General features: G+C 43.3%; 1 protein-coding gene across 1 annotated transcript; it reads left to right on the top strand.

The window, feature by feature from the left end:
• Positions 1-4,317: 4,317 nt before the first annotated feature.
• On the top strand, positions 4,318-7,421 carry LOC141077973 (uncharacterized). The gene has a single exon (XM_073564759.1). It carries the CDS (start codon positions 4,547-4,549, stop codon positions 6,086-6,088), a length of 1,542 nt encoding a protein of 513 aa, XP_073420860.1. The 5' UTR covers positions 4,318-4,546; the 3' UTR covers positions 6,089-7,421.
• The last annotated feature ends 8,673 nt before the right edge of the window (positions 7,422-16,094 follow it).

Raw genomic sequence — 16,094 nt, 5'->3', positions numbered from 1 at the left:
ACTGCCTACTGCTACAGATTCTTTCTTCCCTTGGCATCAAAGACCTTGCCCTGTCCTGGATTTCCTCATACCTTTCTGACCGCACATTCAGCGTTTCCCACTCCCACAGTACCTCCTCATCCCGCCCCCTCTCTGTTGGAGTCCCCTAAGGCTCTGTCCTGAGGCCCCTACTTTTTTCCATCTATACTCTTGGCCTAGGACAACTTATCCCATGGCTTCCAGTACCATCTCTATGCGGACGACACTCAGATCTACCTCTCTGGCCCAGATGTCACCTTTCTGCTGTCCAGAATCCTGGAGTGTCTATCAGCCATATCCTCCTTTTTCACCTTTCGCTTCCTAAAACTCAACGTAGATAAAACTGAACTCATTATCTTTCCTCCATCTCGCATATCTTCCCTACCCGATCTATCTATTATGGTAAACGGTATCACACTCTCTCCAGCACGTGAAATCCGCTGTAATTCTCGACTCTGCCTTTCCTTCAAACCACACGTCCAATCTCTTGCTACCTCCTGTCGCCTCCAGCTCAAAAATATTTCCAGAATCCGTCCCTTCCTCAGTCCTCAATCTACTAAAACTCTTGTACATGCCCTCATCATCTCCCGCCTTGACTAATGCAACACTCTCCTCTGTGGCCTCCCTGCTAACTCTCTTGCACCACTCCAGTCTGTCCTCAATTCTGCTGCCCGACTAAACCACCTCTCTCCTCGCCACTCCCGTCTCCCCCCCCCTGCAAATCTCTCCATTGGCTCCCAATTCCCCAACGAATCCAGTTCAAACTACTAACACCGACCTACAAAGTCACCCACAACCTTTCCCCTCCCTATATCTCTGAACTAATCTCCCAATATCTTCCCTCACATAATCTTCGATCCTCCCATGACCTCCTACTCTCCTCCACACTTATTCGTTCCTCACACAACCGCCTCCAAGATTTCTCCTGAATATCCCCTATCCTCTGGAATGCCATGCCTCAACACGTCCGATTATCCACCACCCTCAGTTCCTTCAAACGGAACCTGAAAACCCATCTTTTCAGGAAAGCTTACAGCCTGCAATGACGATTCTGCCGCCTCACCACCGCCCGAGCTGCCGCCTCATCTCCACCAGAGCTGCGGCACCCCCGACCTTCTGTCTCTTCCCCACTATCCCGTAGAATGTAAGTCCGCAATGACAGGGTCCTCTCCCCTCTGTACCAGTCTGTCATTGTAAATTTGTTTACTGTTAACAATATCTATAACTTTGTATGTAACCCCCCTTCTCATGTACAGCACCATGGAATTAATGGGCGCTATAGAAATAAATAATAATTACCCCAGAGAGGTTTCACCACTAGCTACTCATTTATTACTGATGGAGACTGTGGAGTTTGATCATTTCAGTAGATGTTATTGTCTATAGTCACAGTGTTTGATTACAGTAGTGTCCAAAATCCTCTGATTTAACCTCTTCCCGCAGCCAGTTTAGTGTTCTTAATCTGGCCCCATTTTTAATATCTGACGTGTGTCACTTTATGTGGTCGTAAATTATTCACAAAGGATAATAGAAAACAAATGGATCTTACAAATTATTTTCCAGCTTCTCACAATACGCTACATACGATTGTACACTACTGTCTGGGCACATGGCAGTGTTCAGAAGGGAAGGAGCGCCATTTAGCTATTTGAATGCAGATCTTGCTGGAATAGTTTGTAGACAAAATGTATTGGGAGCACTGTTCATGGTCACCTGGCAGCTCAAAAGATGTCCACCATGAACATGCATGGCTCTATCTTCTCTGCTTTCTATATCCCAAGGATCGCCTTGCTCATCGCCCTTTAACACCATTACGTGGATCTGGACTTACACTGGGACCCCTAGGCTTGCACCATGGTGTTACCTGCTATTATGTGGTGTTAGATGGCAAGAAGAATAGTCAGGTAGCTGTGTCAGAACCAGAAGGCCAGAATCAGAAGACACAAGAGTAGTCAGTAAACGGGCCACGGTCACAGCAGGAAACAAATACACAAGCCGCAAGCTGAGCACAGAGGACTGAACCAGAGGAGACAACGCTGTAACTGGCAGGTTCCGGCCATGTGCTTTGCGCTTTAGTAGGGTGTGGTACTTTCCAATTGGCTGAAGTAGGGAGCAGATTACTCCAGCTGGACAGCAGGAACAGATCCCAGATAAGATTGGACACACCATATGCAGAAGCCCTAATATAACTAAATGACAGAAAACCAGAATAGTCGAAATCCCCATAAAGTAATTCCATGTAATTAATTAATTAATAATTCATTGATGGTTGTATTCTATACACACGTGGTCAAAATTGTTGGTACCCCTCTGTTAATGACAGAAAAATCCACAATGGTCACAGAAATAACTTGAATCTGACAAAAGTAATACAAAAGTAATAATAAATAAAAAAATCTATGAAAATGAACAAATGAAAGTGAGACATTGCTTTTCAATCAAGCTTCCACAGAATGTGTAAATCAAGGTATGTTCACTAATTTGCATCACAGGTGTCTACAGTCTTGGAATCAGTGAGTGACCTGTATAGAGGTTACAGATACTCACTGTGCTGTTTGGTGACATGGTGTGTATCACACTCAACATGGACCAGAGGAAGCAAAGAAGAGAGATGTCTCAGGAGATTAGAAAGAAAATTATAGACAAACATGTTACAGGTAAAAGTTATAAGACCATCTCCAAGCAGCTTCATGTTCCTGTGACTACAGTTGCACATATTATTCAGAAATGTAAGTTCCATGGGACTGTAGCCAACCTCCCTGGATGTGGCCGCAGGAGGAAAATTGATGACAAATCAAAGAGACGGATAATACGAATGGTAACAAAAGAGCCCAGAAAAACTTCTAAACAGATTAAAGGTGCACTTCAAGCTCAAGGAACATCAGTGTCATCGCACCATCTGTCATTGTATGAGCCAAAGTGGTCTTCATGGGAGGCAACCAAGGAGGACACCATTGTTGAAAAAAATCATAAAAAAAAGACTGGAATTTGCCAAACTACATGTTGACAAGCTACAAAGCTTCTGGGAGAATTTCCTATGGACAGATGAGATATAAATGGAACTTTCTGGCAAGTCAGATCAGCTCTATGTTCTCAGATGGAAAAATGAGGCATATCACAAAAAGAACACTGTTCCTACTGTGAAACATGGAGGAGACTCTGTTACGCTCTGGGGCTGCTTTGCTGCATATGGCACAGGGTGTCTAGAATCTCAGTCACAGGTCATGGGTCTTGCAACAGGATAATGACACACAATACACAGCTAAAACACGCAAGAATGGCTAAGAGGAAAATATTGGACTATTCTGAAGTGGTATTCTATGAGCCCTGACCTAAATTCTTATGAGCATCTTTGGAAAGAGCTGAAACATGTCGTCTGGAAAAGGCAACCTTCAAACACAAGACAACTGGAGCAGTTTGCTCTTGAGGAGTGGTCCAAAATACCTGTTGAGAGGTGCAGAATTCTCATTGAGAGTTACAGGAATCGTTTGATTGCAGTGATTGCCTCAAAAGGTTGTGCAACAAAATATTTTAGTTAAGGGAACCTTCATTTCTGTCCAGGCCTATTTCATGAGTTTTATTTATTTATTTATTTTTAATTCTCTGGAATCATGGTTGAAAAGCAATGTCTGACTTTCATTTGCTCATTTTCATAGATTTTTGATTTATTTCTACTTTTGTCAGATTCAAGTTATTTCTGTGACCATTGTGGGTTTTTCTGTTATTAAACGAGGGGTACCAACAATTTTGACCATGTGTGTAGGAGGAGTGAATATTTTGACTCCACAGCCACTTTCCGGAAATGAATAGTGGATGTTGGAGAGTGAAAATTACACATTTGATATTTTATTACCCAGCACATAGTGCCCAGATTGTCCTCCAGGAGACACCGCAAATTAAGTGGATTCTTCTCACTATAATATTGCTAAATACAGGGATCCTAAATGTTGTTTGCGCACACTGCAAGACTCCGAAGTGAGAGCGGATTTTGCTGGATTGGTTTATGGAAACCTTGTTGCTTTTCAGCAGCCTTTGAGCCACTAATAGTGTGGGAACCTCTGTTTTTCCAATGACAGATGATGGACCTGAGTGGGGACTTGTTTTTGTGAGATAAGAATTGGTATTATTTTCGCCTACATAACATTGATTGTTTTTTTTATGCTTTACATTTGGGAGGCAGAATGAACAAACAGTTGAACACCGCACACTACTGGCTCATCCAACAAGGTTTCTATTAGACTGTGAACTGTCATTGTCTTGGTAAATAATTAAAGCTTTTTACATAGCTTGCCATTTTTATGGACAGTTTAAGTAGAAATGTTCAAAAATATAAAACTCAAGGATATTTTATAAATAAATAATTGTTTTTATCTTAGCAGATGACTGTACCAGGAGATCAGAGGGACAGCTGACATCTTCAATTTTGAAATCTGATGATCTTGAGATCCTACAAGATAAAACTGAAGTGATTGCTATTACTCCAGATATACCATCATCCATTCACAGCAAAGATCTGTCATCTGATCCTATGAAACAGGTCCCATCTTCTGATTCATTACTGACTACTAAGGGAAATCAAAGTCACAAAAGAGGCATTAAAATACAAACTGCTCCTAAGGCAAAGAAGTCATTCTCATGTTCAGAATGTGGGAAATGTTTTACATGGAAATCACATTTTGTTGCACACCAAAGAACTCACACAGGGGAGAAGCCTTTTTCCTGTTCAGAATGTGGGAAATGCTTTACACTGAAATCACATTTTGTTACTCACCATAAAACTCACACAGGTGAGAAGCCTTTTTCCTGTTCAGTATGTGGGAAATGTTTTACACATAAATCACATTTTGTTACTCACCATAGAACTCACACAGGGGAGAAGCCTTTTTCCTGTTTAGAATGTGGGAAATGTTTTAACCAGAAATCAGATTTGGTTAATCATCAAAGAACTCACACAGGGGAGAAGCCTTTTTCCTGTTCAGAATGCTGGAAATGTTTTAACTGGAAATTACAATTGGTTAATCACCATAGAACTCACACAGGGGAGAAGCCTTTTTCCTGTTCAGAATGTGGGAAATATTTTAACTGGAAATCACAATTGGTTAATCACCATAGAACTCACACAGGGGAGAAGCCTTTTTCCTGTTCAGAATGTGAGAAATGTTTTAACCAGAAATCAGATTTGGTTAATCACCATAGAAATCACATAGGGGAGAAGCCTTTTTCCTGTTCAGAATGTGGGAAATGTTTTGCACATAAATCACATTTTGTTAGACACCAGAGAACTCACACAGGGGAGAAGCCTTTTTCCTGTTCAGAATGTGGGAAATGTTTTCACCAGAAATCAGATTTGGTTAAGCACCAGAGAACTCACACAGGGGAGAAGCTTTTTTCATGTTTAGAATGTGGGAAATGTTTTATCCAGAAATCAGATTTGGTTAATCACCATAGAACTCACACAGGGGAGAAGCCTTTTTCCTGTTCAGAATGTGGGAAATGTTTTGCACATAAATCACATTTTGTTAGACACCAGAGAACTCACACAGGAGAGAAGCCTTTTTCCTGTTCAGAATGTGGGAAATGTTTTCACCAGAAATCAGATTTGGTTAAACACCAGAGAACTCACACAGGGGAGAAGCCTTTTTCATGTTTAGAATGTGGGAAATGTTTTAACCAGAAATCAGATTTGGTTAATCACCATAGAACTCACACAGGGGAGAAGCCTTTTTCCTGTTCAGAGTGTGGGAAATGTTTTGCACATAAATCACATTTTGTTAGACACCAGAGAACTCACACAGGGGAGAAGCCTTTTTCATGTTTAGAATGTGGGAAATGTTTTCACCAGAAATCAGATTTGGTTAAGCACCAGAGAACTCACACAGGGGAGAAGCCTTTTTCATGTTTAGAATGTGGGAAATGTTTTATCCAGAAATCAGATTTGGTTAATCACCATAGAACTCACACAGGGGAGAAGCCTTTTTCATGTTCAGAATGTGGGAAATGTTTTTACACTAAATCAGATTGTGTTAGGCACCAAATAAGACACACAGGGGAGAAACTTCTTTCATGTTAAATGGAAGCTAAATCTTGATCACATCGGAGAAGCCATTTTTCCTGTTCACAATGTGGGAAATGTTTTAACCAGAAATGGAATGTTACTAATAATAATAATCTTTCTTTTTATATAGTGCTAACATATTCCACAGCCCTTTACAGTTTGCACACATTATCATCGCTGTCTCCAATGGGGCTCACAATGTAAATTCCCTATCAGTATGTCTTTGGAGTGTGGGAGGACACCCATGCAAACACGGAGAGAACATACAAACTCCTTGCAAATGTCCTTGGTAAGAGTTGAACCCAGGACTACAGCACTGCAAGGCTGCAGTGCTAACCACTGAGCCACCTCACCAGAGAACCCACACAGGGGAGAAGCCTTTTTCTGTTCAGAATGTGGGAAATATTTTAACCAGAAAGCGCTTCCTGATCACCATCAGAGCAGTCACACAGGGGAGAAGCCGTTTTCATTTTCTTAATGTGGGAAATATTTTGCTTGGAAATCAGCTGTTTATAAACATCAGAGACGTCACATAGGGGAGAAGCCTTTTTTATGTTTATAATGTTGGAATAGTTTTAACCAAAATTGAATCTTCTTAAATGGGTTGTCTCTTGTTATTCCTCATGTTTGCTGACAAAAGGAAAAAACTAAACCTTATTAATTCCAAATATAACACTATACCCTTAATTCACCCCCTGAAGGTTAATCAGAAGGTGACTAATAGAAAAAACATATACTCCACATTTCAATATATGGGGTGAGGTGATGTATACACACTCACTCTCCAAGCCTCTCATTTCTACGGGTTTCATCATCCTCACCAAAGAGGACTCATCAGGAGACTATTTAATATTGATTTATGTTCAAGCGATACTAGACAAAGAAACACTAAAATCATGTATCATGTTATCCGAAACAGAAAACTAGCCACATATTGGCAGATCCCAGACCTCAAACTATATACTTCATATAGTTTTTACATCACGAGGGACACAGATCTATCATTCTACAGGAAACAACCTAGGGGTTTTCAGCCTCAGTTGGAAGAATACAGATTTGCTCCATTGACCATCGCTGAACCATGGATACGTTTGGAGAAGCCAGGTTGTGATCCTTAGATCAACTGGCCTTTTACCTTGTATGGACTGTATGGATTGTCATCTTCCTACGCTTGTCGTTACCTCATCTCTGTGCGTGCCACAGGTGGGGTAGCGACCCCAGGAGCAAATCAGCGGAAGGGTGAGACTCTGTAATGTGCACTCTGTTGGGTATTTTGCTGGGACTGTTCTATGTGTTATCTGCCTGTTTTGTGGTACAATAAAGCATTGCCCACACTGTTTTACCCTCACTGTGTGTTGTCTGAGTAGCGTTATTCCCATGTTAAAGGGAGAGCCTGCGTTCGGTGGGAGGATCCCTGATCCATGTCGTTTCGGCCAGCGGACCGGGGTGCTCGCTGACCACCCCATGTCTCCACAGGCATGCTTCAATAGTCTCAATGGGAGGCTAGAAGCTGCTATAACCCGATCGGCTCTGCTACATGCGGGCAATGATCAGATCACCTGCATGTAGCAGAGTTGCTCACTTGCTATGAGCGCAGACCACTGGGTAGCGCTCATAGGATCCGGAAGTGACAACCATAGAGGTCTGCTGGAGACCTCTGGTTGTCATGCCAACCTATCGGTGACCCGTGATCGCGTGACAGGGTCACCGATGTGCGGGATTTCTGGCCCATCATGTGTGAAAAAAGATGTGGGCTCAACGTCGGAGCCCACATCAAAAGGAGGGAGTCCGACATCAGCGTACATTTACACCCGATGTCAGAAAGGGGTTAAAAGGGATTGTTTTTACAGACAGAAGTGGTAATTAATCATGTATACATACAAATAATTACAGAAATACACAGCTTCTAATGTTAAATAGTATAGAGTTAAGACAAAAAATATAATATGTGTAAATATAAAAATTCAGGCAAATGTCAAATGTTCAAAACCACAGCAAAAAGGCAGAGATGCTGACCTGCCCAGACCTCCAAACAAATGCACTGTCAGGGTGAGTGGGCCCATATAGTTAAGATGGCGGCAACACAGGTGCAAGAATACCGATGAGACAACCGCTCACAACCTACCAATGTATGGAGGGGCGGTTGCTTGGTATATTAATGCACAATGAAGACTTGTATGCGGCGCTGTTCACACAATGGGAATGCACATCATCCAGGCCAACAGCCTATTAGTTACGCCCATACTATTAGATCAGGCGGGCTGCCTAGCGCCATCCAATGTGAACAGACACCACAGTTTACAAGACTGAATGGACCCAACTGCACCCTGAAAAATAAAGTGCAAAAAACACATATAGAAAATATGAGAGGTATTAGTTAATATTTTGGCCAAAATACGTAAGCAAGTAACCCACGTCATGCGTTGGCCTAAAAAAGTGTCAAAGGACTCACAGAAATCGCTTCTACCTCCACCACTGCTGCTGCTGCTAATGTTTTGGCGTTGAAGAATTGAGTCTACAGCTGCGATGTGAACGGTGTGATTCACTGCCGTATTGGGGAAAAGCTCTCTTAGGCCGGTTTCACAGGTTGCGTTTGGCTGCGCTCGGCACACCATCAAAAGGATGCATGCGCCACCAAACGCATACTGCGCACGGCCTGCATCCCCAGTGATAAAGATAGGGGACGCAGGACACTTGCAGCTTCATGCGCCGGTAGGCGGAGCTACCGGAGGAGGCACGGCAGTGGCGGTGCTTAGCGGCGGCCGTGCGCAGGCCATCGCTGCGCCCTGAAATGCAAATTTGAAACCGGCCTTAAGGTTGTGTAAAAGCGTGTTTCAATACTCCAGCATTCGCTGTTCCTTTTCTAGGGTGGGGATCATCTGGCAAAATTTGGTTTTATAATGTGGATCTATTAAAGTGGCAACCCAGTAGTCAGCATTATTCCTAATCATAACTATACGGGGATCATGTTGCAGATAGTGCAGCAAGAAGGCACTCATATGTCGGGCTCTACCATGAGGTCCAAGCCCATGCTGTGTTGGTGGCTGGGTAACAATGAGGCTCATTTCTTCCATCTCATCCCTCCATTTTGAAACTGTGCAGAAGGGTGCAGAAGTCCTTAATCTGTGCGCACTCTGTAAATGTGACTTGCGCCAGGTCCATACTGCATTGGCCCAGGCTATATGACATGACATACTGCGTCAGGACTTGTTGCTGCTGCCACAGTCGCTCCAACGTGCAGAGTGGAATTCCACTGCAAGTCGATGAGGAGAGGGGTGTGAACGGCAGAAATGAGCACACAGCTTACGTGCCTTCTTGAGCAGTTCACCCAGGCCAGAATAGTGGTGGAGAATACGCTGTACTACCAAGTTGAGAACATGAGCCATGCAAGGCACGTGTGTGGGCTTGCCTTGCCGTAGGGCCGCCACCAAGTTTGCACCCTTAACACCTTCCCTGCATGCAGGTTCAGCGGAGACAGCCATTGATCAAACTGAGCCTGGAGAACTGTCCACAACCCTTTAGCTGTATGACTGCGATCTCCAAGACATATCAATTTTAAGACTGCCTGATTGCAGAGAGCCCATGTTGTGCAGTACGGAGGTGGTGGGGGTCTGCTCCGCACTTGGAACGCGTGTCTCATTAAGGCAGAGGTTGAGGGCACAGGTGGAGGCCCTAGAGGTGATAGAGGAGGCAAAAGCAGTGGAGGAAGTGTTAAATGTAGAGGTTTGTCCTGCAAGCCTTGGGGATTCGAAGACTTGTGGAGCAGCATCTGTCCCCACAGCCAGTAGAGTCACCCAGTGCCCAGTCAGCGAGATGTAATGCCCTTGGCCATGCTTACTCGTCCAAGTGTCTGTGATGAAATGCATTCTAGCAGACAGCGATTTTTTCATGGAACGGGTGATGTCTGCGACATGCTGGTGTAGCATAGGCACAGCTTTCTTAGAAAAGTAATGACAACTGGGTAATTGGTACTGGGGGACTGCAACAGCTATCAGATTTCGGAAACTGTCTGTATCAGGCAGAAAGGCAGCATTTCCGTGGCCAACAAATTGGAGATGGTGGAGTTCAACCTCTTTGTTTCCTCCTACGCATGACAAAGCTATCTTTTACGTGACCATAACTGCGGAACCATGGGCTGGCTGCAGTGCTGAGAGAGGGCGGAGAACGATGAACGGGACAAACTGCTGGACTGTGAGAGTTGCAGGCGGAGATGTTACTGTGGTTTGAGAAACTTGTGGTGTGATCGTTCTCTCTGATCAGTCAAAAACTAGGCTTGTCCGGTTCCGTTACAGCTGAAGGCGGCATCTCAGTCAGCGTGATTGGCGCAAGTACAGAACGTGAGGTTTTGTGGTTGAAGATCTACGTCTCAATAGTTGATACAGTAACCGAGGAGGAGGAAGCAGCAGATGTGATTGAAGGGGCGGCTGATGGTTGTTGATGTCTGCTGGTCCGCATTTTTGTGCAGTGGAATTCCCACAGTAAAGCATGTTAACATAGTTAAAAAGAAGACATTTGTCCATCTAGTTCAGCCTATATTCCATCAGAATAAATCCCCAGATCTACGTCCTTCTAAAGAACTTAATAACTGTAAGATACAATATTGTTGCGCTCCAGGAAGACATCCAGGCCTCTCTTGAACCGCTCGACTGAGTTCGCCTTTACCACCTCCTCAGGCAAGGAATTCCAAATTCTCCCTGCCCCAACAGTAAAGAGTCCTTTTCTCTGTTGGTGGAAAAACCTTCTCTCCTCCAGACGCAGAGAATGCCCCCTTGTGACCGTCACCTTCCTTGGTATAAACAGATCCTCGGAGTGATTGTATTTTCCCCTTAAATACTTATACATAGTTATTAGATTGCCCCTCAGTTGTTTTTTTATAGACTAAATAACCCTAATTTTGCTAATCTCTCTGGGTATTGTAGTTCCCCCATCCCCTTTATTAATTTTGCTGCCCTCCTTTGTACTCGCTCTAGCTCCATTATATCCTTCCTGAGCACCGGTGCCCAAAACTGTACCAGTACTCCATGTGCGGTCTAACCAGAGATTTGTACAGAGGCAGTATAATGCTCTCATCATGTGTATCCAGACCTCTTTAATGCACACCATGGTCCTGTTTTCCTTGGAAGCCACTGCCTGGCACTGGCTGCTCCAGGTAAGTTTATCATTAACTAGGATCCCCAAGTCCTTCTCCATGTCAGATTTACCCAGTGGTTTCCTGTTCAGTGTGTAATGGTGATATGGACTCCTTCCCATGTGTATAACCTTACATGTATCATTGCTAAACTGCATCTGCCACCTTTTGGCCCAGCTTTCCAACCTATCCAGATCCATCTGTAGCAGAATACTATCTTCTCTTGTATTGACTGCTTTACATAGTTTTGCATCATCTGCAAATATCGATATTTTACTGTGTAAACCTTCTACCAGATTGTTACTAAATATGTTGATTAGAATAGGTCCCACACGAATCCCTGTGGTACCCCACTGGTCACAGCGTCCCCAGTTAGAGAATATACCATTTATAACTACCCTCTGCTTTCTATCACTAAGCCTGTTACTTACCCATTCACACACATTTTCCCCCAGACCCAGCATTCTCATTTTGTGTACCAACCTCTTGTGTGGCACGGTATCAAACGCTTTGGAAAAATCAAGCTATACCATGTCCAATCACTCACCTTGTTCCAGCCTATAGCTTACCTCTTCATAAAAACTGATTAAATTGGTTTGACATGAGCGATTCCTCATAAACCCATGCTGATATGGCGTTACACAGTTATTCTCATTGAGATAATCCAGAATAACATCCCTCAGAAACCCTTCAAATATTTTACCAACAATAGAGGTTAGACTTACTGGCCTATAATTTACAGGTTCACTTTTAAAGCCCTTGTGTTGATTGTGCATGTGAAAGTTCATGTTGTAGTCAAATTATTGCACTTTTTACCTCGGCTCAGTTTTTTTTTTTGCAAAGTTGACAGATTGCGTGAGTTGGATCATAATTTGCAGTGTCAAAGGCCCACATTAGGCAACCCTTGCCACCTCTGCGAACTGCAGACCCATGGACGCTGCTGGTCAGAGGCACAGTTGTGGCTGAGGATGCATCGCTCGTCGTGGCTGCCTCACTGCGTGTTTGCGATGTACAGCGCAGCCTAACCTCGTTTTCCTTCTCAGATGACCTACTCAGCTGTGTGTCTCTATGTTCACACCAACTGGGATCTATCACCTCATCATCATCATCCTCCATGTTATCACATTCCTCGCCATTGGAGTCACCCTCCTCCTCTTGCCCTGACAGCACAGTACAATCCACATGAGCCTCAGATATCTGAGTCTCATCAGGACCATCTCCCCCAGGGGTAAGCGTCTGCTGATGAGGGTCAGGATGCTGTTCAGACCCTACTTTGTCCTGCCCCGGATCCAGCTGAATAAATTTTGGGCATCGGTGCAGATTTCCTCCTCTTGACTCTGTGAAGCTTTTGAGTACACTTCTGATGAATTCGGGATAGAATGTGTGAACAGCTCTTCAGACTCACCCATCTGTGGTTCCGTACAGTCAATTGAAAGGTTGGATAGTTGGGATGCGGTTGGAAGTAAATGGAATTTTTGTGCCACATCTATGAACTGTACTGGGTGTGATGTAGGAGGAGGAGAAAGAGGAGGAGAGGCCACTTGAATGTACACTTTGTCAAAGAAATGGTTAATCTTAGTTTCCTTAAATCTAGAAAAATAACTGAAAAACAGCTTGTAACCCGTGACACTATTTTTATTGTTATCATCTGCCTACGTGGTTGGATAATTCTGCCAGTGGTCAGTTCCAAATTCCCCTTTTCTTCCTTGAATAATGTCTAAATATGTCGAGGCCAAATATCTATCTGGGCAAAATGTACTAACAGGATATGGTTCCACGAATTGTTAAATTGACATAAGGGAAATGCCAAAACCCCCACATACCCGTCACCTCCAATTAAATAATATCTCATAACTCATGATATAGTTGACATATCGTTATATAACTATCATTCTTACCAATTATTGTGTAATCTCTCCTCCATTTTTGCCAATTGTTACACAATGTTACGGAATTGTCCATATTTGTTCATTTCCTCTTCTAGTGGGCTATAAAAGATCCAGCCTGACCCCCCCTAATAAAGGAGATTTACTTGATAGACAAGCAACCTGTGTCTCTCGTTTTATTTCTCCCAATCCTAGGTACCTAGGCAAAAGCTCCTCCTGAGCTATACCTGAGGAGACATAGAAATCCCTTCTCCGACAACTTGGAGGCCCCAGCGAGATATAATATTCCCCTTTGACTTTCATCTCAGACTGAACAATTGACGGCCTCTATCCTGAACAGAAAACCAGATCCCGGGTAAGTGAGTAGAATTGTTACTAACACAGTTTTCTCTCCGGGAAAGGAGGCTTTCTGGAGTCAGTCTGTGGGGATTTCTAATGGGAAAAGCCCTTGGGTAAAAAGGTATATATTATTTGTTATCTCTTGCTTGATTGTCTGTTTAAGTGCTGTTAACAATTGTTTTGTTTCAGGATGAAGTGCGATGATTTCCCATTTGTTTTGTCTGTATCTATAACAAAGGTTCCTGTCTTTCTGTTTGTAATGATGTCAGTGTTTGTTAATATTGAGAATATTGCAATCAGATTGTCTTGATCCTGCTTTGCTATACTTGGTTTATGTTTGTTCTAACTTTTATTCTTCTTTTGTTTGTTGATGCCTTGTCAGATATTAATTGATAAGTAGTACTGATAATGCTGTGATGGACTGTTCTGATTATACTGCGGTCCTGATTTTGTTATATCTGTGTTGTGGGGCACTAAGCTGCGCTGTTGATGTATGGAGACTAAATGATTTGTGCTCAGTGTATAAATAGCCTTTTCATTCCTCAAAGCAGTGAGTAAGATAAAACTCTCTGGTTAGTTGCTACTTTTAAAAAAAACTTATAGGAAGGTCCTGGGTGGGAGTTTGTAGTGAAGAGGGAAACTCACGTGAAGATAATCTATGGGAATGTAAATGTTTTTTGTATGTAACCCGGTACTCAGATAGGACACTAATTAGAGGATATAGTGAACCAAGCAAGAGTTTCTACAAATAGATGCGATTCATGTTTTTGTCCATTGGCACTAGAGCATTTTTGATAAGATGCGGGGAGCGGGAGAGTACAGAAGTACTACGTGTATGGATGTGATTGAAGTGTCAGACAGATGCTTACCATGTGTGCACCATATGCTGTGTGATAAGGGTCTGTGTTCAGTTCACCAGTATAGGCACGGAGTATATTCTTGTCATGTACATTGTTTAAAAGCTGGGTAGATGTATTGGACTCTAGAGGGTATATGCCAAGGTGGCAAGATAATATCACGCACGAATATTATCTTATTGAACCCGGAGTGGATTCAGGAATAGATCTTCCATATTCAGAGTCTAGTAAGGGCTCAGATCCAGGTATGAGGAGTATACAGCGCTTGTGTTTGGAGCTGTGTTGTTGACAGTATTCTGTCTAATTGTTTGGGAGAGTATGTATCAGCATTAGGATAGAACAGAGCTGCGGTTCAGGTTATTGCTTTGATAGTGGGATTGCTGGCTATTGTAGTAGACCAGTGGGATCCCACTATTACATAACAGGGCTGAAGACAGGGGTCGCTACCCTTGACAGCTGTTATGGTGCTAGGCACACCAGGTCAGGACAGACTACGGATCCGAGATATAAGATAAAGGACCTGCAGGATTATGGAGCAGTTAACAATACCGCTGACAAGTCTTGAAAAGGCAGAAGTGCCAAGGAATGGATGATTGGATGCTGAGAGATACGATGAGTGTTTAAGTAAGGAGCATGCTGTATGGATTGGAAAATGTGATTATGGTGTGCAAGTTGCAGCGTGGATCAGAACTTCTGAATGATATGTTGTGTTTTATTACTAAGAATGATGAAGTTATTACTAAGAAGTTATGATGAATGATGAAGTTAATACTAAGTGTGATGAAGTTAGAATGAGAGAATGTATGTCAGGCAATCTGCAGCGTCTCCACACACAGGCTGCTCCCCTTCACAAGATCAGTCTGTGTTTCCACAGCTCCCTCCACCCCTGTAGTAGCAGAGGGGATGAGACCGGCCCCCCTTAATCAGCCCAAAGAGCGAAGTTATGTGCTGACAGGAGATTTCTTCTGTGTCTGCAGTCTTAACATCTGTATAATTCTATACGCCCCATCTCTGGCAGACCCTGGTGATATACCATCAGCCAGGGGTCCCATAGGTGCCAAACACGGGGGGAGGACTGATCCCCATGTCTCCGCAGATGCAAACTAGCTGACTTGTATATGATGCTTCTCCTCTATACTTATTACCCTTGGGTTGCCACAGGGGTTCACAGACAGTTTCTCCACTCCGGTAAGGAACAGCCCCAAGCAATTCCTACGGAGGGGAGAAATGAGGAAACATTTTACATTACACTTGCAGACAACCCTTACACCTCATAACTATGATTTGTAAAACCCCAGAGAAGCTAGATTTGTAAAAATATGTTACTGATAGGACTGAAGGAATATCTGAGAACAGAAGTGATGAGAGTACGGCCAGAATGTATATACAATCCCTTCCCATGTTCAGGGGATAGAGGACCAGATTAATATTAGGAAAGTGAAGAAGCAGCAGAAGGCGACTCCTGTTATGGGGAATATACCTCCGGATGCATTTAATAATGCTGTGAAAACTGTGGTGCAGGCGGCAGGTATACATCACAGGGGGAGAGAAGAAAAGGAAAGATGGGAGAACAGACCCGGAGAAGTGGAAACAAGAATAGCGGTTCCCCCACAGGATGGTCCAATCACTAATCACTTAATTAAATCTTCCTCCTGGGAAACAATTAAAATGCCTGATTGATAGGGGGTGAGCCGTACTATAATATATAAGAAAAGGATATGCCACAACGATTCATGACAGGGAAAACGTTACAGGGATTAGGAGCAGGAGGAATAGTTCATCCCTTGTATGAAACAGAACCCATGAATGCG

The sequence above is a fragment of the Dendrobates tinctorius genome, unplaced genomic scaffold, assembly GCF_039654945.1.
Source record: "Dendrobates tinctorius isolate UK_male_01 unplaced genomic scaffold, ASM3965494v1 ptg000485l, whole genome shotgun sequence".
Lineage (NCBI taxonomy): Eukaryota > Metazoa > Chordata > Amphibia > Anura > Dendrobatidae > Dendrobates > Dendrobates tinctorius.
Note: the sequence above shows the minus strand (reverse complement) of the source record. Positions and strands in the feature narration are given on the sequence as shown.

What these genes read in the sequence shown, in the direction of transcription:
- LOC141077973 (XM_073564759.1), top strand. Translation starts at nt 4,547, where the DNA reads ATGAAACAGGTCCCATCTTCTGATTCATTACTGACTACTAAGGGAAAT.